General features: G+C 46.5%; 1 protein-coding gene across 1 annotated transcript; it reads left to right on the top strand.

The window, feature by feature from the left end:
• Positions 1-353: 353 nt before the first annotated feature.
• kitb (KIT proto-oncogene, receptor tyrosine kinase b) lies at positions 354-22360 on the top strand (the record flags this gene model as incomplete). Its single annotated transcript, XM_084465141.1, has 21 exons — positions 354-408; positions 2228-2512; positions 3220-3504; positions 7208-7347; positions 7983-8151; positions 8529-8718; positions 9011-9126; positions 9293-9407; positions 9967-10154; positions 11056-11162; positions 14294-14420; positions 14885-14989; positions 15101-15211; positions 17696-17834; positions 18061-18128; positions 19115-19206; positions 19566-19688; positions 20333-20444; positions 20978-21077; positions 21667-21772; positions 22223-22360. 21 exons carry the CDS (start codon positions 354-356, stop codon positions 22358-22360), a joined length of 2871 nt encoding a protein of 956 aa, XP_084321267.1.
• Between the last annotated feature and the right edge of the window lie 187 nt (positions 22361-22547).

The following is a 22547-nucleotide window of genomic DNA, read 5'->3' as shown; positions in this document are numbered from 1 at the left end:
AACAAACGTGGCGGATAGTTAAAACGCTTTTTCCGGTAATGACAGACTCATCACTTTGGCGATTATCCAGCCGATGCGGGTCACAACGAATGCTGAAAACTGAGAGGGGGGGGAAGAGGAGAGAGAGAGAGAGAGAGAGAGAGAGAGAGAGAGAGAGAGCGAGAGAGAGAGAGAGAGAGAGAGAGAGAAATAGAGCTATAGAGTGATCGAGATAGAGAGAATTGATCTGGTGTGCTCGTCCCTGCTGAGAGCAGTTTGGTTTGGAGGGACCGGACAGGCGGTACGGTTTATCCCAGCATGGTGAACGTGCACTTCTCATAAAACCTTCGCCATAGAATAACCGCCGCGTGACCATGAAATACTGCTGGATTATATTTGCCACACCTTTAATATGCCTCCTGATACCAGGTAAGCAGACCCTTTGAAAAGCTCCATGCGTCTCATTCCGTGACTAAGATTTCTTAGCCCTGATCTTTTTATTTCAATATTTGTGTATGAATATATATGAAATATGCCTACCTATAGCCTATATATAATAAATATATACAATTTCTTTTATTTTAATTTTATTTTTTTATATTTGAATATTGAATTGGTAAACACTCGTGTCCGCGTGTCTTTACCTGAAACACGTGGCTGTATTTAGGAGACATCGGGTCCTGCGTGGTGTTCCACAGCTCAGAATGGGGATGTTTACATAGAGGAGCATGTTTAGCAGTACGGCCGTTTGCTTAACAAATCCCCGCATTCTCCTTTGCACAGCTGACTTGTTTTCCAAGGAACTGCTGAGTTATACTGCTCACGTCCGTATCCAGCGGGTTTAAATGTGTGTCTGTTTGTTTGTGCGCGCGTGTGCGTGCGTGCGTGCGTGTGTGTTTTTCTGTAGCCTACGCGGCGCGCGTGAGCGCCCAATTCGCTTCATGAGATAAAACATTATTTACTTTCTTTTTAAATATTGTGTAGGCCTAGCCTTTTCGCCGTACGATAAAAAAAAGTTAAACACTATCCTTTAATACGATAAAGTAGCCTCGTGGAGTTAATTAGAGCAAGTCAGCCTATTGTTTCATATAATGCCATGAAATTACACACTTCTGATGGGCCCGATACAAAGTTGTGTCGACAGGTGTATGTTCTCCGACATTTCCCCAGGTATTTGAGAATGCTTGGTGATTCATAGCCTTACGTGATTCACTATGTCGTATATGTACCCATAGGCCTTCAAAATAATTGCAGGACCTGGATTGTAGACAACAGTTGGATCGTTTGCATACTATATTTCAAATAACACATCAGCAATCATAATTCCATAGTTAGCCATTGAGTGAGCAGAGTGCATTTGCTACACATCAACCCTTTGTGAATCTGGGCTGTCCTAAGGCTCAACCGTCACATGGCAAGTCTGTTGGCCAAATGAAGCCATATCATGAGGACATCTTAAAACATAACAGCTTGAGGGGGGCTGTGGAAAACAAAAAAAACATGGTAGCTACCCTTCTTCACAAGGGAATGGATTCTCCCCACTCAAAAGGGGGATTCTTATTGTTTGATTGTTCAATGAGTATCACCCCACTAAAAAGGGTGATTCTTATTGATCAAAGGACATGTTTCATGTTACATGTTAGCCTGGGAAAGGTTTGGTTATTATAACAATATTATATTATAGTCTATTATTGTACTGTTTTCTGCAGTACTCATATTTAAAGAGAATTACTGAACTGAATTGTGTTCTACCCTTCTGTACGCTACTTTCCTGTACTCTAGTGTAGTCTACTCTACCCTACCCTTCTCTACTCTAGTAATGTCTATACTAGTGCTACTCTACGGTACTCTAACCTTCTCTACTCTTCATCTATTTTAGTCTACTCTATCCTTCTGTACTCTAGTATACTCTAGTCTTCTCTGCTATATCATTCTCTACTATATTCTAGTGTATTCTAGTCTACTCTTCTATACCCTTCTCTAATCTACTGTAGCCTATTCAACTCTGTACTCAACCCTACTCTACTCAACTCCTCTCGATCCTTCTCTACTCTACCCTAGTCTATTCTAGACTCCTCTACCCTATCCTTGTCTACTCTTCCATGCTCTACTCTACTCTATCCCTCGCTACTTAAATCTAGTCGGGTAGAGACTGTCAGTTTGCGGTGGGTTAAGATGAACGAGATGAACCTGCAAACACACACACACACACACACACACACAACACCCCACCAACCTCTGACCCCAGTCCGCCCCAGGCCCCTCATCTCCCCGGCGGGGCCCCACGTGGTGGTGCCCAAGAAGGGGAGGCTGGAGCTGCGTTGCCATGACGACGGCGACAACGACCCGTCGGGCAGGCCGCGGTCGGGCGTGCGCTGGCAGCGGGACAGGGCTCGCCGGCTGGAGGGCGAGTCGGAGGAGGGCGGGTCGGTCTATGTCCGGGTGGCGGCGGCACAGCCCTACCACATGGGCCGATACGTGTGTGTCAACAACAGCACCCGCGAGCACAGCTCCATCTACGTCTACGTGAGAGGTGAGGGGGGCTCCGCGCGGGTGTGACAGTGGGGGGAGGCACGGCCGGGGGGAAGGAACCTTGTTTCACCGCAGCCAATCCAACTGTACTCACCGTGACCATGGTGTTCACACCTTAGCCACCACAGACCAGAGGGGGTTCAGAGAGGGTGGAGCGTTGGGGTGATGGAGACTTGGGTAAAGGGGGTTTTAGACACTTGCAGTCCTTTAAAAGTTTGAACAAAAGCGATCCTTGGGGAAAACGTGGCAAAGTAAATGTTTGCATGCTTTGAAGGACTGTGTCTAAAGTATAAGATATATATATAATCAAGCAAGCAGAAGCAGAGTAATGAAACACCCTGGCCTTTGTCCACTACATGCGTGTCAAACATTAATGAGCCAAACAACAGGTCGGCTAAACCCACAGAGTTCCTATTGGTCTAGGAATCCTTCTCTAGCTACCAGGAAGTTCCGTTAAACCGCCACTGTATCCCTGCATATAAAAACACTGCTCCCATTGTAATATCAAATAGAGTGGCCACTTTTGACATGCTTATGAATTGTATTTAAATGGTATTACTCATTTATGAATATATAAATATATTTGTGTCATAAATATGTGGCCACAAAGATGGCCAGTCCTTTGAGACTGTGACTGGGACTAAGTGCTACACTTATAAAATTGAATTGAATTAAATGTAAATGTGTGCGTCCTTCATTCACCCAAAGACCCCCAGAGTGCCTTCCAGCGGACCATGGTCAACAACATCCTGGTGCGCTCCGGGGAGAACGGCACCATCCCCTGCCTGGTCACCGACCCCGCCGTGACCCTGCTCGCCCTGGACACCTGCGACGGGCAGCCCCTGCCCCCCGGCATGCGTTACCATGGCGACCGGCAGCACGGCGTGGTCATCGGCAAGGTGCGCGAGGAGTACGAGGGCTGCTACGTGTGCGTGGGCCGCCTGGACGGGGCCGTGGTGAAGTCCGGCCACTACACGCTGGACGTGCGACTCGGTAAGTTGTGTAAGGGCGGTGTGGGGGCGGTGTGGGGTGGGGGGGGGGTTCTCTGGGGTGTAGCTTCTTCCTGTAGAGGCGTTGAGAGGAGATCCGGTAGATGCAGTGTAAGTATGGGTTAGCGTGTTAGGCCCGCTCGCTTGGACTTGGTGGAGCCGCGGCGGAAAAAAACACGCCGGTTTCAGAGGAAGTGGAGGGGATGTGTTGGACTGGGAAATGAGGGGGTCCAAAAGGGCCCTGCTTTGTTGAATGATCATATAATGAGAAATGGGAAATGATCTAGCAAGGTAATACAAATATCATGTTGTCTCCAGACTATGTAAGAAATGTGAAAGTAAAATGTATTTCTGACTGGGGATCTAATCTGATTCCAATCAAAAGCCATCCCCTTTCTGTTTGGACTGTGTTGGTCGCACCACCTCACAGAGACATCGCTCATTGGACAACTTAACAAAATGCAAACACTGCAAGTAAACATGCAATGTCAGTGATGCCATTTTCACACTGACATTGTAAAAGGTGTCAGTGTGAAACAAACGAAAACAATAAAATAGCATAATAGATGTATCTCAATAAATATATATATATATCCGTATGTATATATACACTAGCGATTTTGAATGGAATTTATAAAATGGGTGGCTTAAATCAAGTGATCTGATTGGTTCCCAACTGTTGTATAATGAGCGTATACACACAGCTATGACGCCCGTTCAGAGTTCCGTATCACTCCGCGCCTAACTTCAACTGTTGTTTATTTATATATAAAAGCAATAGCATAGTTCACTGAAGCCTAAAAATATGTTGATTGAAGGAGAGGGTGGGAATGAGTGAGTGAACTGCTCGATAGTAGGCTAAATTGCTGGCGAACCAAGCTACCGTCTCTAGCCTTCTCTCTGAAGGACGCTACAGTGTGTTGCATAGCAACAGCCGCGCACTTTGCAGGCAGCCAGGAGGGACTACATTTTTGTATTCGTTAAAAAAATGCTTTTCCGACTTTCTCGCTTTTTCAAAATTGAGGGTGTCTATGACTTTCATTTCGCCATACTTACATAACCGTTTTATAAAAGCAATAGATCACTTCAGTCAGTGAAATGTCCTCATACCACAGTTAAGGGGGTCACCATAATGAGCACATTCCACAGCCTGTCGTGATCTATTGCTTAACAGAGGCCCATTTCCAGCAACTATCACTCCTGTGTTCTAATGGTAAATTGTTTTTCTAATCGTGTTAAAAGGCTTATTGATGATTAGAAAACCCTTGTCCAATTATGTTAGCACAGCTGAAAACAGTTGAATAAAAATGTGAGTTTTCATGGAAAACATGAAATTGTCTGGGTGACCCCAAACTTTTGAACAGTAGTGTATATATACATGAATATATGTATACCAGGTGTTAAATGGACGTGGGAGACCTGATGCCTTCCATTATTGATAAGCTTGGATTGTGTGTGTGTGTGTGTGTGTGTGTGTGTGTGTGTGTGTGTGTGTGTGTGTGTGTGTGTGTGTGTGTGAATGAAAATGTAATCAGTTCATAATTGAACAGAGTAGCCAACCTGAGAGAAGGAAGTAAAGGGGGGCTGGGGGGGATGCAGCAGGTGGAGAATGGGACCAGTAACGAGGACAAAGTCCTGGATGAGTAGGCGGTGGGAAGAGAGGGCACCTCAGCGCAGCCTCGCTCTGAACAGAAAGCCCTGTGGATCTGGCACAGAGCACAGACAAAGCACCATATATAAGCCATACTTGGTGATGTGTACATGCTTAGTATTACACTCCAGCTAGCCAGGGTCAATTCAACAAAAAGTTTCATCATAGAGAATGAATGAGACCTTTTTTTCCCGAGTGTGGAAATGAACCTCTGGGCTCACTCCACTTCGGGATGTGGTCAACTGGATTGGAGAGTGAGACGAGGGCAATTCCAAAAAGAGAAGTTTTATTCACTTCCCAAAAACAAACCGAACAATAAATAAACATAAAATAAATCAATGGTTCCAAAAATACAAATTTACATTTGCAAAGAATAAAAGAAGAGCTGTTGCAATTTTCTATCTGAAATACAGCATAATTTAGCCTAACAGGAGGGCGTAAGTACCTCTTCCTTCCTTCCTTCCTTCCTTCCTTCCTTCCTTCCTACCTTCCTACCTACCTTCCTTCCTTCCTTCCTTCCTTCCTTCCTTCCTTCCTTCCTTCCTTCCTTCCTTCCTTCCTTCCTTCCTTCCTTCCTTCCTTCCTTCCTTCGAGTGCCACCTCTTCCTTACCCTCCCAAACAAACAATGACACCCCTTAAATAGGCCACCTAATTAGTCACAGGTGGACCAATCATCGGCAATACCATGTGTCAGGGGGGACCATTTCAAACATAGCAATCAAACCATCCTGTCGCTGGAATTGAGAAAGGTTTCACTTTCTCACACTGAGGCAGATAAATGCAGAACATATTGTCACAGTGGTGGATTTTAATAGCATGACACACACCTGAAGAATCACAATACAGATGTGTTTCAGCAGTTTCAACCAGAAATGTAACGCACAGGATAATGCATAGGTACAATCTAGTCCAAGTTCACTGGAAAATAAACTAAAGTGGAAAACTCTGCTTGCTTCCAATTGTATTTACTGTAAATGAGCAGTATCCTGAGCTAGCGACAAGAGTCTATTCTAAGAGAGACTTAAGATAGTTTAGACCAAAGAGAAGATGGATTTAAGAGAATATACTTAAAATAATAATGAGAAGGGAAGCTAGACTTAAGATAAACTTAATTAAAGACAGGCTAGATTTATGAGAAGCTAGACCTAAGATACAACTGCCTTAAGATGGACTAGAAACAAGAGACGCTAGACTCAAGATAGACTAGACTTAACAGAGATAAAAGAGAAAATCGACTTAAGCTTGACTTGAGATAGCAACAATAACAATAACAGATTCCTTCAGCGTCTTTCCTTCATCTCTAAAAACATATCATGGTCATTGAATGTTGTATTACAGTATGTCTGTTACATACTGCTCCTTTAATGGAGACTAGCCTTAAGAGCCTTGGGTGTATGGTGTTTTAAGGTCTAAGGCCGTTATCCTGCCCCTCCCCATCGGGTGCAGGGGAACTGCCGTGGTCGTGGATTATCCGGGCAGGGATTACAGCGGTTTAGTCAACGAACAAAGATCTCCAACGGGGCGTGAAGCCACTGTTTGGATAAACATCTGAAGTCGTACGTGTGGAACCACGTACTGAGGGCTGGCTGTTGCATTTGTCCTCGTGTCCTTGGGCACACATGCACATGCTTTGTGCACAATGTGCTTTTTTTGTTCTTCAATTTGCACAATATATGTTCTTTGCCTAACATTATAAAAGAAAATGAAATGACTTGCACAAAGTATGTACTTGTATTGCATATATATATATATATATACTGTATATATACATATCTATATGTGAGACACTGTCGATCATCAAAGCGTCACCCTAGATGAAGAAATGCTGCTCTTTGCGTGTGTGTGTGTGTGTGTGTGTGTGTGTGCGTGTATGAGTATGTTTGTGCGTGCACATTTGTCTCACAGACCCGTGCGTCTGGCTGTGTGTGTGTGCATCCATTTGCTACAGTTTCTAGCTCCGTTTTAAAACGGGTCCCTGCCTGAGGCGGCCTCGCTGCCCCTCCGCCAGAGAGTGTGTAGTAACGCACGGCGCCTGTCGCCCCGCTTCTCTTCCAGTGCCGGCGCTGCCCCCGGTCCTGCTGCTGTCCCACCGGGACAACGTGATCCTGAGGCGGGGGGAGACCTTTGACCTGAGCTGCAGCTCCTCCAACGTCAACGCTGACTTCAGCCTCAAGTGGGACTTCCCCCCCACTGCGGTGAGAGAGATAGCAGAAGAGGCGATGTTAGTCTGTGGGTTATGGGCTAGCTATCATTCGGCCTGGATCCTCTTACTCTGCTGCTGCTGCTGCTGCTGCTGCTGGTCCTTATCACTGCGCTCTGCAGAATAATACAAGTGATAGCTGGCTCTCTGGCCTGGGAACATACTCGCCAACATAATAATATCTTTGACCCATCCGACAGCCATCCGACATAACCGACTATAGGTGGCCCCCACTTTCTTTAGTTTTTTAGTGTTTCGACAGTTCCAAATTTATGCATCAATGAATGAATACCGAAGTGTGGACATGTGATGGCGACTGACCCACAGGATTGCTTTTTGAATCCCAGTCTGTCCCTGCAGCTAACGTACATCATTTGCCATGTCCGCTTCATGATGAGGGCTTGTGAGGAATTTGTCAAATGCACATGATGAAATGATACGACAGTGTTGGTTTGTCAATGGATGAGACGAGTCGTCTACACTCTAGTAAATCAGATCCAGGTCAATATATGTCATGGTTGAGTGGACTACGTGAAATATATTTAGCCCGATGCACAAAGATCTATCAGCCCAATCCACTGCTATAATGTTGACGTTGTGCTATCCCTTCCTTCCCGGGCTGTTGAACAGAAACCTGTAGAGGCACACACCTCACACATCCTGTCCGGTTCCCGTGGTTACAAGCGTTCCACCTCACTCTGGATCGCAGCTGTCAACCAATCAGACTCTGGCAACTTCCGCTGCCACGCCCACAACGAGAAAGGCTCTGCCTCCACAGCTGTGATGCTTGACGTCCGCGGTGAGTCTTCTTCAGGGTGTGGTTAGTTAGTGTGTGTGTGTGTGTCTGTGTGTGTGTGTGTTTCCATCCATCAGTGAAATACAATATGCCATTGTTGGTGTCAGGCTCCAGACATGAGCAGCTGGGTGCTGAGAGCTGCACATTGCGTTGGGACGTAGTAGTAGCAAGCCACGGCTTATCAGCTTCCGAGAAACACTGTGCCTCCGACATCTCCAAAGTAGTGCCATTATGCATTTTATAATGCTTGTAAAATCATTTGAGCAATCATACCCTGCAAACTAAGTACAAAATCTAAGTCAGTGAGTGTGTGTGTGTGCATGCGTGTGTATGTGCTTATGTATATTTGTGTGTGTGTGTGTGTGTGTGTGTGTTTCCAGACAGAGGTTTCATTACGATGGCAGGCAGCCCAAGGCCCGGCGAGGTGCATGTTAAAGAGGGGGAGAGCCTAAGCCTCAGGGTGGAGTTGGAGTGCTACCCAGTGCCCAACACCCTGTCCTGGGCATACAATCATAAGCTGCTGCGTAACACCACGGAGCATGTCATCACTCTCCACTGCAACAGATACAGGTAATGCAGACACACACTCGCACATGTACACACGCATTCACACACACACACACACACACACACACACACACACGCATTCACACACAGACGCACACACACGCACACACACGCACACACACGCACACACACATACACACACATACACACACACATTCACACACACACACACACACACACACACACACAGACGCACGCAGACGCACACACAAATGCACACACACACGCAAACTTGTACATGCATACACACACACACACACACACCAGCATGACATTTGGCTGTCTTTTCTGTCAGATGCCTCACTGAGCTGAAACTGGTTAGAGTCCACGGAACAGAAGGAGGGATCTACACCTTCTTAGCCAATCACGAAGATGCATCTATCAATCAATCCTTCACAGTCAAAGTAAACAGTAAGTCACATTAATGTGCACGTTTCCCAATGTCTCTCGCTCTCTCTCTCTCTCTCTCTTTCTCTGTCTCCTCTGTCTCAGTGTCTCTCTCACTCCAGTTCTCTTTCTCTCTCTCTCTCTCTCTGCCTCATTAAATCCCTCCCTCTCTTTACCTTTTTTTCACAAGGCAAACCGGTCATCATCTCCCAGGTCGGGCCCATTGACGGACAGGTGCGTTGCGTTGCGGCGGGATACCCACCCCCCAAGATCAGCTGGTACATCTGTGAGCTCCCTCATACGCGGTATGGCTCCGGACACAACTTACTCCTCCTAAACCCCGGGTGCATTTCTACCATGCTATAGTCATGTCATCGAATGGTGCAAGCGACTGATGTAGGACCTCCGAGTAGGACCACCCCCCCCCCCCACTGCCCCCCCCTAAGTGGATCTCTCTACTGTGCGGCACGCGCCCCACCCTCTGCTGCTCCAGCATGACATCACCGGGAACATTAGGGTGACATCATTAGGCTTCTCAGTACATCACTGTTACGGCGAGCGATGATGATGATGATGATGCCGGTGAGTCACTCAGTGAGAGGAGGAGGAGGAGGGGGGGGGGGGGTCCTGCATTGCTGCACACAGCCAATGTTATAGTTTGACTAGACACACCTGTCCTATCTGTCCTTATTCAACACGTTTGTCCACATTGTCAATAGAGGAAGAAAGCATCGTAAACGTTGGCGTCATAAACGTTCAGGAATGCCTGCCGTGGTGTTGACATTGTGGCCGGCATCTGATCAGAAAGGTGTGGCCTTCGTCCATTCGAGGAAAGGAAGCTTATTTGTGGTTTGTGGTTCACAGCTGCTCACACCTGCCCAACGCCAGCCAATGGGAGGCTCACGAGGTTGCCATGGTGACGCACTCTGCTTTCGGGAAGAGTGAGGTAGAGAGCCGGCTGAACGTGACCAGGGAGTTTGCCCAGTACCACACCCTGGAGTGTGTGGCCAGCTCAGACCAGGAGGAGGCCTTCACACTCTTCTCTATCAGCGGTAGGAGCACACACACAGACACACAGGGGGACACACAGACACACACACAGGGGGACACACAGACACACACAGACACACACACAGGGGGACACACAGGGACACACAGACACACACACAGGGGGACACACAGGGACACACACACACACACATAGGGGGACACACAGGGACACACACACACACACACACAGGGACAGAGAAGGGGACAGACAGGGGACGGACGCTGTTCTCTATCAGCGGTAAGCAGACATACAGGGACAGAGAGGGGACAGGCAGACAGACAGACAGGCAGACAGACAGGTAGGCAGGCAGAAGGACAGACAGATGGACAGGCATGCAGAGAAAGACAAACATCAACCCACATGCAGCATGCAGCATAATTCATTTTGATTAATGAGACAGAACTGCTCTCACAAAGCCAAAAAAATTGCAAACACACACATTCACACTCACACACACTCTCACACACAAACCCACCCATCCACTCCTGTTGAGAGATGTGTGCATGGGGGGCTAGTTGTTAGGTCACTGGATTAAACAGAGTTAGTGCATGCTGACTGTGCATGCTGGGATTAACTGCTGGAGACGCGCTTATATCCCCATCAACAATAACAACAACTCCAACGCTGTTACCACAGCTGCTTTGTGTATGGGAAACACTGTGTGTGTGTGTGTGTGTGTGTGTGTGTGTGTGTGTGTGTGTGTGTGTGTGTGTGTGTGTGTGTGTGTGTGTGTGTGTTTGTGTGGGTCTGTGTGTGTGTTCGTCTGTCTGTCTGTCTGTCTGTCTGTCAGTAAGTTGGTCTGTCTGTCTGTCCGTCTGTTGCCAGGTTACAAGCCTATGAAACATGAGTTCTCACTGGGCGGTGTGCTGGTGGGTGTCTGTGTGTTCTTGACTGTGTTCCAGAACGGACCGTTCCCCATGAGCTCTTCAGACCCCTGCTGACCGGCATGCTGGCCACCGGCGTGGTGCTGAGCCTGATTCTGGTGGTCCTGATCTACAAGTACCTCCAGGTAACCTGTCAGTATGCGGGGACCGGACAGTATACACATGAACATACGCACGGGCCTATACATGGATCACACTGGACCTCACTGTACATACATAGACATGGAATACACTGGACCTCACTGTACATACATAGACATGGAATACACTGGACCTCACTGTACATACATAGACATGGAATACACTGGACCTCACTGTACATACATAGACATGGAATACACTGCACCGTACTGTACACACACACGCCTTTACATGGAATACACTGGACTCCACTGTACACACACAGGCCTTTACATAGAATACACTGGACTCCACTGTACACACACAGGCCTTTACATAGAATACACTGGACTCCACTGTACACACACAGGCCTTTACATAGAATACACTGGACTCCACTGTACACACACAGGCCTTTACATAGAATACACTGGACTCCACTGTACACACACAGGCCTTTACATAGAATACACTGGACTCCACTGTACACACACAGGCCTTTACATAGAATACACTGGACTCCACTGTACACACACAGGCCTTTACATAGAATACACTGGACTCCACTGTACACACACAGGCCTTTACATAGAATACACTGGACCTCACTGTACATATATTTACAAGGAATTCACTGGACCATACTGTACATATATATACATGGATTGCACTGGACCTCACAGTACATAAATATATATATACAATATACAAATACAAAGTGGTTAGTAATTTGGATTTGGTCAACTGTTTGTTCAGAAGAGACCTTTTGTATTGTTTCATCTTATTTTACCAGGTCAGAGTCGCATTGATATGTAAAACCTACACAGGGACGGGAATGTACACACATAAACATGGAATACACTGGACCTCACTGCACATGCATATGCATAGAATACACTGGACCGTACTGTACATGCATACAGACAACATGCATGCAGCAGAGAACAGCTGTGATCGTGTACCATCGACATGTCTTTGAACCAGGTTTTGCCCTTTTTGCCGTAGGAATTTGGAAGTACAAGGTGTGTTAAGTAACTACCAGTAGAACACTGTCTGGATAGCAGTATCGACAGAGCGTTGTCAGCGGCTGCCGTCTTTGTTGTTGTTCAAAATGCCTCTACAGCGCTCCTCTGCAGCTTCATCGTACTTATCCCGCCTCATAGTAGATAAAGGGCTGTGATTGGTGGGGCCATCTCGTACCGGGCAGAAACCTTTTTGTTTGGGAGGGGAGCCAGACCTCATCTGCAGAGCAAATGAGCTCCCGAGAATTGTCTGGTTCTCAGGCTAGGCTAAGAGAGGCGTAGCGCAACAACTTAACAAGGTTAATACAAAAAAACAGACAGGAAACAGCAAGCCACGCATAAGCTCTTACAGTTCACTGAATAAGTTACGGTTGATAACAATCGTAAACCTGTTATAACGACCCCTCACCCCCCTGAGGCCTGAACCACCACCAGCATCACGCCCAGGGAATCCACTGGGGGCGACAACTGCTTCACACAGATATGGGAATGGTGGGAGCACACTGCAGGGACTCTGCTGCAGGAGGCTTAGGGCTGCACTGCCACACACACACACACACAAAAACATGCCACAACAAGCACTTATGAGCAATGAGTGTTTGGCTGGGGCTGCAGTAGTCATTAACTAATGGCCTGCTGTGACTCCTATTTATTTACTTGTGTTGTTGTGTGTGATGTGGAGGCAAGCTCTCCCTGCTAATGCTGGAAGCCCGTTCTCTCGCTGCGGGTCTCAAGCAGATTATCAGTGTCGTGATAGATTGTGATCTGATAGAAGTTTCTTCCTCTGCTTTGGGTGTGTGTGAGTGAGTGCGGACCATGCATACATCATGACAATCGATTGCGTTATCTTTGTGTTCTAAGTGCTAACGATGATGAGCTGTGGGCCCTGTGTCCTCCACCGCTATGGCGGGGCTTTTCAATGTCCATCCATCTCTGATGGGTGTTGAGGAAGCCCGTTCTCTGATGGGTGTTGAGGGGCTTATCTCTACTCTGCGGTGGACCCACGAGGCAGTCCAGTCAAACACGTCCTAATTGGAGGTGGGGGGGGGGGGGGGGGGTTGGGTGTTAGATGCTGGTCCACACCTTCTGAATATGCAAATGGAAGAAACTGAGGAAAGTGGAATATGACATACTTTAGAATGACTGTTGTGTTGTACATTGTCAAGCAATAACTTTTCGGTTTTCATGGTATTTGGGTATGGATATGGTTTGGTACCATTATGGACAGCGAACAGAGAACTGAAGAGATTAAGAGCGCTGGATAGACCGTGGGAGACAGGGAAGGACCCATCTGTTGCGCCACGGGGCCGGTCACAGGAGAGGTTCAAATACAGAGCTGACTGATCATTTTTGACATTTGTTTTTTATGTCTTTAAATGTTTCCTCGGCTCGTCCTCATGTTTATCTGATGCTTATGTATAGAATGGTTATGTGATCAAAGTTGCATGAATAGTTTTTTGTATGCAACTTAACATGGCTTGGAATTTGAGACTAGCTTAGAGATTAGCAGCAATGGGTAATGTTTATTGATATTAATAAATTATCTCTTGTGCCTCATATAATATTGATAGGGAAATATAAGTGAGCTGCCTATATCAACTTTTTTTTTATCTGCTTTCAATTCCTAAAATGTAACGTTAACACTTTACGATAAGGGTACATTAATGTACCATTCATTAACATTAGTTAATGCAGTATTAGCCATTAACTAACAATTACCTAACAGTTGATATACAGTTAACTAATGGTCAAGTAACACTTTACTTATGGTGTTCATGTTTACTAATGGTGTCCATATTAACTAAAGTAATGGTGTTCATGTTAACTAAGAAATTCATTTATACATTATTTTATAAGGTATGGGTAAGGGTTAACCCTAACCCACTTACCCTAACCGTACCAACTTAACAATACATTTTATTTCAAATGTAGTATTATCTTCTTATTTAATTAGACAGAAACTTCAGTTGGTATATTCATTTTACTAAAACATTACCTTTTTACTTCATCAATCTAATGTTAAACCTGCTTTTAGCAACAGCCTCATTTATTAAACTCTCCCTCTGTCTCCCTCTGTACCTCTTTGTCTCTCTCTGTCTCTCCCTCTGAAATAGAAACCAAAGTTCCAAATCCAGTGGAAGGTGATAGACAGTATCCATGGAAACAACTACATTTACATTGATCCAACCCAGCTCCCATATGACCCCAAGTGGGAGTTTCCCCGCCAGAAACTACGCTTTGGTATGCTTTTGTGTGTGCATGCATGTGCCAGTGTGTGTGTGTTTATGCATGTGTGTGTGCGTGTGTGTGTGTGTGTGTGTGTGTGTGTGTGTGTGTGTGTGTGTGTGTGTGTGTGTGTGTGTGTTCAGTATATGCATACTGCATACTGCTGTTAGTTGGGCCATTTGTCTTGTGTTTTTCACCATTGGTTGGTAGCTTAGTGGCCAGCATGCTTGTAAGGTTGGTTTGGGCAGGGGCTTCTGAATATGTGTTTTCCTTGGATTTTGGCACAAGGGATTATAACATCTGATCCTGTGTATTAATGAAATTACTATTTTTACTTTGAATATTAAATGGTGTTGTGTGTGTTTATGTTTATGTTTATGTGCATGTGTTTGTCTGTGTGTGTGTGTGTGTGTGTGTGTGTGTGTGTGTGTGTGTGTCTGTGTGTGTGTGTGTGTGCGTGTGCATGTGCCAACCTGCAGGTAACACACTTGGATCAGGGGCCTTTGGAAAGGTTGTAAGAGCTACGGCGTACGGACTCTGCTCTGCAGAGACTGTCATGACTGTTGCTGTCAAGATGCTGAAACGTAAGCGTGTGTGTGCGTGCGTGTGTACGTGCCTATGTGTGACAGGATACATGCGACACTGTTACTCTGGGACACCGTCTGAATGATGGAACCCTGATGATGTCCTCCTAGCCAACGCCCACTCTACGGAGAAGGAGGCGCTGATGTCCGAGCTAAAGGTCCTCAGTTACCTTGGAAACCACGTCAACATCGTGAACCTGCTTGGAGCGTGCACTGTTGGAGGTGAGGGGAACAATGTGTGTGTGTGTGTGTGTGTGTGTGTGTGTGTGTGTGTGTGTGTGTGTGTGTGCGTGTGCGTGTGCGTGCATGCGTGCGTTTGTGCGTGCGTGCGCGTGTTTGCGTGTGTGCATGTGTGTGTACATGTGTGTAGGTGTGTGTGTATGTGCGTGCGTGTGGTTGTGTGTGCGCCATGACCTCAGGCTTGTCTGCTCAAAGCCAGTTGAAACTCACTCCAGGGCAAGGAAGTTCTGTTGATCCAACAGGTGTTTGCACGAGGCTGCACTCAGGTCTTTCAGGTTCCATGAACGCCGCTGTGCCCCGGGCCCATTAAGTGTCAGTCCGTGAGGAACACGTCCGATCTTCTCAAATACGGGCTCTACGGAGAGACGGAGAGTCTTGAAACGACAACTCCATGGTTCTGTTGATAAAACAAGACAGAAGGAGAGACACTTTTAAATCGTATTTCTGTTTCCCTGGCTACAGAAGACAGTAGGATTGAGGACGGTGAAACCATCTTTTACTCCTTATCCGCGGACAGGAAGAAAAATGTTGTGTTTTAAAACTTTGCCCTACGTCTGCAGGCCCAACTCTACATAACCCATCTGTTAACGTAGGCATTCAACAATTTGTGATTAAAGCTAGGCTGCAAGCACTCCCCACTCAGTATAACCTCTCTCTGTGGTATCCACAACGTCATGAACCATTTTGTCTACTACACAATGATAGCGCAATAGAATCGACCGCGCACATTATGAACAGTTGCCCAGCATATAAAGCACTCTACATAGCCCAACACGATCGCATTGTCGATATTACAGCCAACGAACTACGCAGAATATATGGACAAAGTGTAATACACACAAACCAAAAAATACAATTGAACTGGTTCACACACTTGAATGACAACTTGCTAGAAAGTGTTCTTAGAGACTCTCCAAACACTCCTGACATTGTTGTTGTTGATGATCTTTTAAAATCTATTGTGATTCTGGAAGTGGGTTGTTGCTTTGACATGTACATGGACCTGTGTTTCTCAGACAAAATGTTAAAATACCAGCCGTTAACTCATGCTCTTTCAGTAGGTGGTTATAGCACAAAACTGGTTGTACTTATTTATGGTGGCCTTGGACACGTTCATAGACTCTGTGTTAGAGGATTGCAAATCGCTGGACTTAATAAGAAGAAATCTAAACAAATAGCCAAATACTGCTCTGTGTCAGCAAGCATAGGCAGTCTGCATGTATGGAGAAGGCGGTGCCATCTCTACCCCTGATAACGATGTATTTACATACTCATTTGCTTGGCTGTAAATACTGTGGTAGATAAACCGCATTCAACACTATAACTTAAATAAGAGAGTTCGAGGAGACCGGAGCAAGAATGACAAAAGACTTTATTTTTACTCGCGAACAAGTAAGAGCAAAGCCGAGTTGGTTTGACAAAGAACTGGAGTGCTGGTCACGGGCCCCTCCTTATATCTCCCTTTCTGTCCATCGAGGATGTTGTTATTTACGATCTCTCCTGCACACACCATGTTTAACTAGTCTCACAATCAGTTGTTTTGCTAGTTTCCCTCCTGGCCCGCATCCTGCCTCCCAGGAATTTCTGTGAATGATTCAGCAACAGTTTTACGACACAAGAATGGGGTGTCCGGCTTGTCCTTGCCCCTAGACTAGTCTCAGGTCACCCTGATCCTTGACCTCTATGTCAGTGGGTAAACACAGATAAGTTATTCAACAGACCTTATGGCACCTCTTCAGGCCCTCTGTTAGAGAGGAGTGGGGACTTGTCTTCTTAAGCTTTTCTTCACCATTATTATATTTATATAGCATATAGGCCAGATGAAAAATATATGTTAGCGTAATAATGTAAGGTAAATTTTCTTCCATAATACTTGCACAGTGTTTGTGTTGCTGTGTGAGACATAAATGGGCTCTTTATTAATATTTGGAATGCTGTGTCGTTGTAAGTATTGGTCATTCCAAATAAATTAATTAAATGTGTGTGTGTGTGCGTGCGTGCGTGCGCGTGTTTGCGTGTGTGCATGTGTGTGTACATGTGTGTAGGTGTGTGTATGTGCGTGCGTGTGGTTTTGTGTGACCTCAGGCTTGTCTGCTCAAAGCCAGTTGAAACTCACTCCAGGGCAAGGAAGTTCTGTTGATCCAACAGGCGTTTGCACGAGGCTGCACTCAGGTCTTTCAGGTTCCATGAACGCCGCTGTGCCCCGGGCCCATTAAGTGTCAGTCCGTGAGGAACACGTTCGATCTTCTCAAATACGGGCTCTACGGAGAGACGGAGAGTCTTGAAACGACAACTCCATGGTTCTGTTGATAAAACAAGACAGAAGGAGAGACACTTTTAAATCGTATTTCTGTTTCCCTGGCTACAGAAGACAGTAGGATTGAGGATGGTGAAACCATCTTTTACTCCTTATCCGCGGACAGGAAGAAAAATGTTGTGTTTTAAAACTTTGTCCTACGTCTGCAGGCCCAACTCTGGTGATCACAGAGTACTGTTGCTACGGCGACCTCCTCAACTTCCTGCGCAGGAAGAAAGAGTTGTTCCTCAACACCCAGTCCGGGGGCAACTACTACCGCAACGTGCACAAACAGAGAGAGCCAGCAAGGTGTGTGTGTGTGAGGGAGCTATTTGTGTGTGTGTGTGTGTGTGTGTGTGTGTGTGTGTGTGTGTGTGTGTGTGTGTGTGTGTGTGTGTGTGTGTGTGTGTGTGTGTGTGTGTGCATGAGTGTGTGCGTGTGCACATCAAGCATTACACCATTCAATTTGAACCAACTAATTAAATTACTGTTTATGTGTGTGTGTGTGTGTGTGTGTGTTTGTTCACCTTTGCAGCAGAGAGGTCATTGGCAGTGACTACATGCCAATGCGCTCGTCTGAGAAAGAGAGGCCTTCTGAATCAGGTGGGAACCCATAAATATACCACAACACACCCTGTCCTTACGGGACAAACATGTGTTTACCTAAAGCCCACACTCTATTGATCATGTTAGCAATAGTTGTGATAACACAACCAATCGGCCCAGCCTTGTCCCATACGTTGATCTCACCTCCACCATCGCAACACCTCCATTTCCCAAACAGAGACGTGTGTGTGTTTGGCTGGCAGGTGGCTCTTCTGATGGTGCACACACCGCGGCGCTCCTATGGTTTATTCATCAAAGCCAACTGAATAATGGAGACCTTGGGTCAGGGAGGACACAGAGCACTAGATTCAGGAAGCAGCAGAAGCAGTTCAACGTATTAACGGCAGAAACCTGCCAGAAACAGGAAACTGAGGCAACGACTGGGGGCCGGATACAGAGAGACAGTTACGGTCATAAATACTAGAACACTACTAGAGCGAGAGCGAGAGAGAGAGAGAGAGAGAGAGAGAGAGAGAGAGAGAGAGAGAGAGAGGGAGAGGGAGAGAGAATACACTGAGGCCACCTGTTGGACACACACAGGACAGGACCAGAGCACATGACCCCGGTTGGAGTTACTGAACAGGGGAGAAGATGGTGAAGACAGCATGTGTCCCTGGGGTCAGAGTAGCAGTACGGTACGGCATACAGGGTACCACCCCCACACTCCTACCTGTCAAGCATAAAGTATCACCCTATCTTACCTTGCATTACGCTGCAAAATTGCTGTTTCCGTGCACTCTGAGTGCCAGAATGTGCGCCACTCGAAGCAATCCTGTCTGAGTTTGTCGGCGGTTTGAGCTCAGAGCTGAGTGCCTGAACCATAGGGATGTGCGCCTATAGCCATACGTCCCCATAGCAGGACGCCGGCCCGGCCGGCCCCGCGCTGAGCGGTATTGACCGGTTCCCCCTGTGCTCGCAGCCTGCAGGGGCCAGGAGGGAGAAGGAGATCCTCTAAGTGACACGCCTCTTCTCTCCCCATCCAGATGATATCGACGAGCTGTCCATAGACGCCCAGGATCTCCTCAGCTTCTCCTACCAGGTGGCCAAAGGAATGGAGTACATTACCTCGAAAAATGTAAGGCTTATTAATGCTTAGTGTCTGTATCAATGTATGTATATATGTGCGTCTGTGTGTGTGTGTGTGTGTGTGTGCATGTGTGTGCATGTGTGTGTGTGTGTGTGCGCGCATTTGTGTGTGTGTGCACATGCGTGTGTGTGTGTGTGTGTGTGTGTGTTAGCGCGCATGAGCACGCACACACGCACACACACACACACACACATGCTTGTGTCCATGCATGTATGTGAATGAATGAATTTGTGTAGGTGTTTGTGTGTGTGTTTATGTGTGTGTGATGCAGTGCAGCAGACAGGTCAGCACTAGAGCAAAGTGCTCCAGACTGCAGTGTCATCACGCTTGCTTCCGTATGAACCCAGTGTATCCACCGAGACCTGGCCGCCAGAAACATTCTGCTGACCCGCGGCAGAGTGGCCAAGATCTGTGACTTCGGCCTGGCCCGGGACATCACCACGGACTCCAACTATGTGCTCAGAGGCAACGTGAGTCTGTCCCCTTGTCCCCCCCTGTCCCCCCCTGTCTGACCTCCATGATTGCGTCTTTTGTCTCCTCTCTTTCAATCTTCCCCTCGTTTTCTTTGCGCTAATGATGGAAAATAGGCGGGAACGCAGGCCCGAAGTACGCCTGTAAGCCAGCTGTAAGTGGGTCTTTCCGAATTAGTTTATACGTTAATGTCTCTCGCAGATCCATGTCCAGAAAGCCTTTTATTGTGTTGATTTTCCTTTTTCTTCCAGAAATGTGGTTATTACATGGAAGTCTGTAATTATAAAGGGATTCAATTCATTTGTTAATGTTTTTTTCTATTCCATAACCAATCAGTGCTAGAAGCCTCGTTCTCATCGTAAAAGCCTTACACATCTGCTATTGAAACTCTCTGCAGCCGGAAGAGTTGACTTTTAAAGGTTCTTTATGACGGATGACCATAGCATCACACAGTACTGAGTGTACAACTTACGTACCATTTATTGAGAAACAAATAAGAAAGAAGTGCCAATAAACAGTATTTTATCACAGCTATCTCATACCGTCTGCTGGATCACTCATCCCCCTGTGTGTGTGACCACTACAGTGAGCCTAGCTATCTCATGCAGTCTGCTGTATCACTAATCCCCCTGTATATGTTCAGGCCCGGCTGCCGGTCAAGTGGATGTCCCCGGAGAGCATCTTCGACTACGTCTACACCTACGAGAGCGACGTGTGGTCCTACGGCATCCTGCTCTGGGAGATCTTCTCGCTTGGTAGACGCTCTCAAGATAATGACCCTGACCCAAATGTGTTGTGGACACGGATGTCTTGTTATTTTTTTAAATATCCTCCAAAGGGTTATTGTCCCTTTGATTCATGAGCCCAAGTCAAGATATGGCAACGAGATCTGGGGAGTAAATAATGAGAGCGTAGACAAGTGTTCATTGTCCACTTCCACCTCAGCTTACAGGAGCTCAAACAGGCCATGATGAACTTTATTAATTACACCTGTGTTTACCCTGCAATGACATCATCAATGACGAGATCAACAGCAGCCATTTTGATGGCTGAAAAGGGCCTACGGGAATGATAATGCATTTATTAATTAGGAAAAAAACTACTGAAAAATCAACATAACAACACACATCCAATTACCAATTAACTAATTAACTAATAAACTATTCACTAACCACACCTGTAATAACACTCAATGAATGTTTACACATGTGTAGCCATGTCACGACTACAGGGATACCTCTAAGCTAAATTGCTAAATGACAATAATGATGTATGTTTCGTTTCCCAGGCAACAGTCCATACCCTGGGATGCAGGTGGGCTCGGCTTTCTATAGGATGATCCAGGAGGGCCACAGGATGAACATGCCCGAGTTTGCACCCACCGAAATGTAAGTGTGTGTGTGTGTGTGTGTGTGTGTGTGTGTGTGAGTGACAGTGAGAGTGTACATGTGTGTTTGTGTGTGTGGGTGCGGGTGCGGGTGTGTGTGTAAACACCACAGAAACATGGTAATAGAAGTTGAACAGTACTGTGTGTATGACCTTTCAATTAAGTGAGAAACAAGAAGTGAGAAACAAGAAGTGGTAAAACCAGTATAATACTCATACATCTTTCCTTACTGTTAAGCGGAGCACTGACCCACTTTCGAGTCAGAAATCCGACTTCAGGGGCGTTCCAGTTAAAATATCAGACTGGAAACTGTGACTTACTTAATTCCTACTTGTCCGTTCTAGCGGAACGTGGGATACATTAGATGGATGGATGGACAGACAGGTAGATACAGACAGACAGTTTGTGCAGATGTACACGTGGAAGTCATGTTGGAATCATCAAATTCAATGGACTCCAGTCTGACATGGAGTCTGATGCTTGCATTAAATTGATCCAGTTAAACCGGAGTTGTTCTGAAGTTAGACAGAGAATCTGCCTTCGTTAGAGAAGTTTAGGGTCAACGCGTGACCCCGGGGCGCTCTGTGCAGGTACGACATGATGCTGTCCTGCTGGAACGACGACCCCCTGAAGAGACCGTCCTTCCAGAAGCTGGTGGAGAGCACCGAGATGCTGCTGTCCGAAAACACCAAAAATGTAAGAGATTTCGGGATTATCGCGAACCTCCTTAAATCGGAATGGACCTTGGGTTTTTATATGGCTGTTCATTGAAGTTAAGACTTATCAGCATGAACCAGCCTACATCTCAAACTTGGATACACTAAATTAATCCTTACATTTCTTCAGTTATTTAGAAAGGGAATTCATAGACATGATCCATTGGAATTTGCGGCATGAACCCCTTATTGATGGAACCGTCACATATTTAGGTTTCAAATACCTTCTTAGCCCCTGAGCAACACCTGTGTTCCTCCTACGACGATGCCTCCATGATAAGGGTCTGTTTGAGATCGAGGCTGTGAACGCCATTTCCCGTAATCCTGCAACTCGCCAGCATTTGATTCAGGACTGCTGGCCTGCTGACGCGTCGTCACAAGGTTAAATCTTATTTAAATGGAAAGCCTCTGTTGCCGTGTCGCCCTGCAGATCTACCTGCGGCTTAGCAACGCCGCCCTCTCCCACGGGCCCCAGAGGACCCCGTCGCGGCGGCTGAGCTCCGTGTGCAGCACCACGGCCTCCACCCAGCCCCTGCTGCTCAGCGCCACCGAGGTCTTCATGGACTAGCACGACACGACACGACCGCTCTCCAACCAACAGAATCCACCGGACTCTAACAACCAGTTTCCCGTCTGTCACTTCATCAACCTGCATCAAGCTCTTTCTCTCTCTCTCTCTCTCTCTCTCTCTCTCTCTCTCTCCACATCTATCTCACTCTTTCGTTTTCTCGTACCTCATACATTTCCACCGCACA

The sequence above is a fragment of the Micromesistius poutassou genome (genome assembly GCF_964030765.1).
Source record: "Micromesistius poutassou genome assembly, chromosome: 3".
Taxonomy (NCBI): Eukaryota; Metazoa; Chordata; class Actinopteri; order Gadiformes; family Gadidae; genus Micromesistius; species Micromesistius poutassou.
The sequence above is the reverse complement of the archived record's forward strand: the minus strand, read 5'-3'. Positions and strand labels throughout refer to the sequence as shown.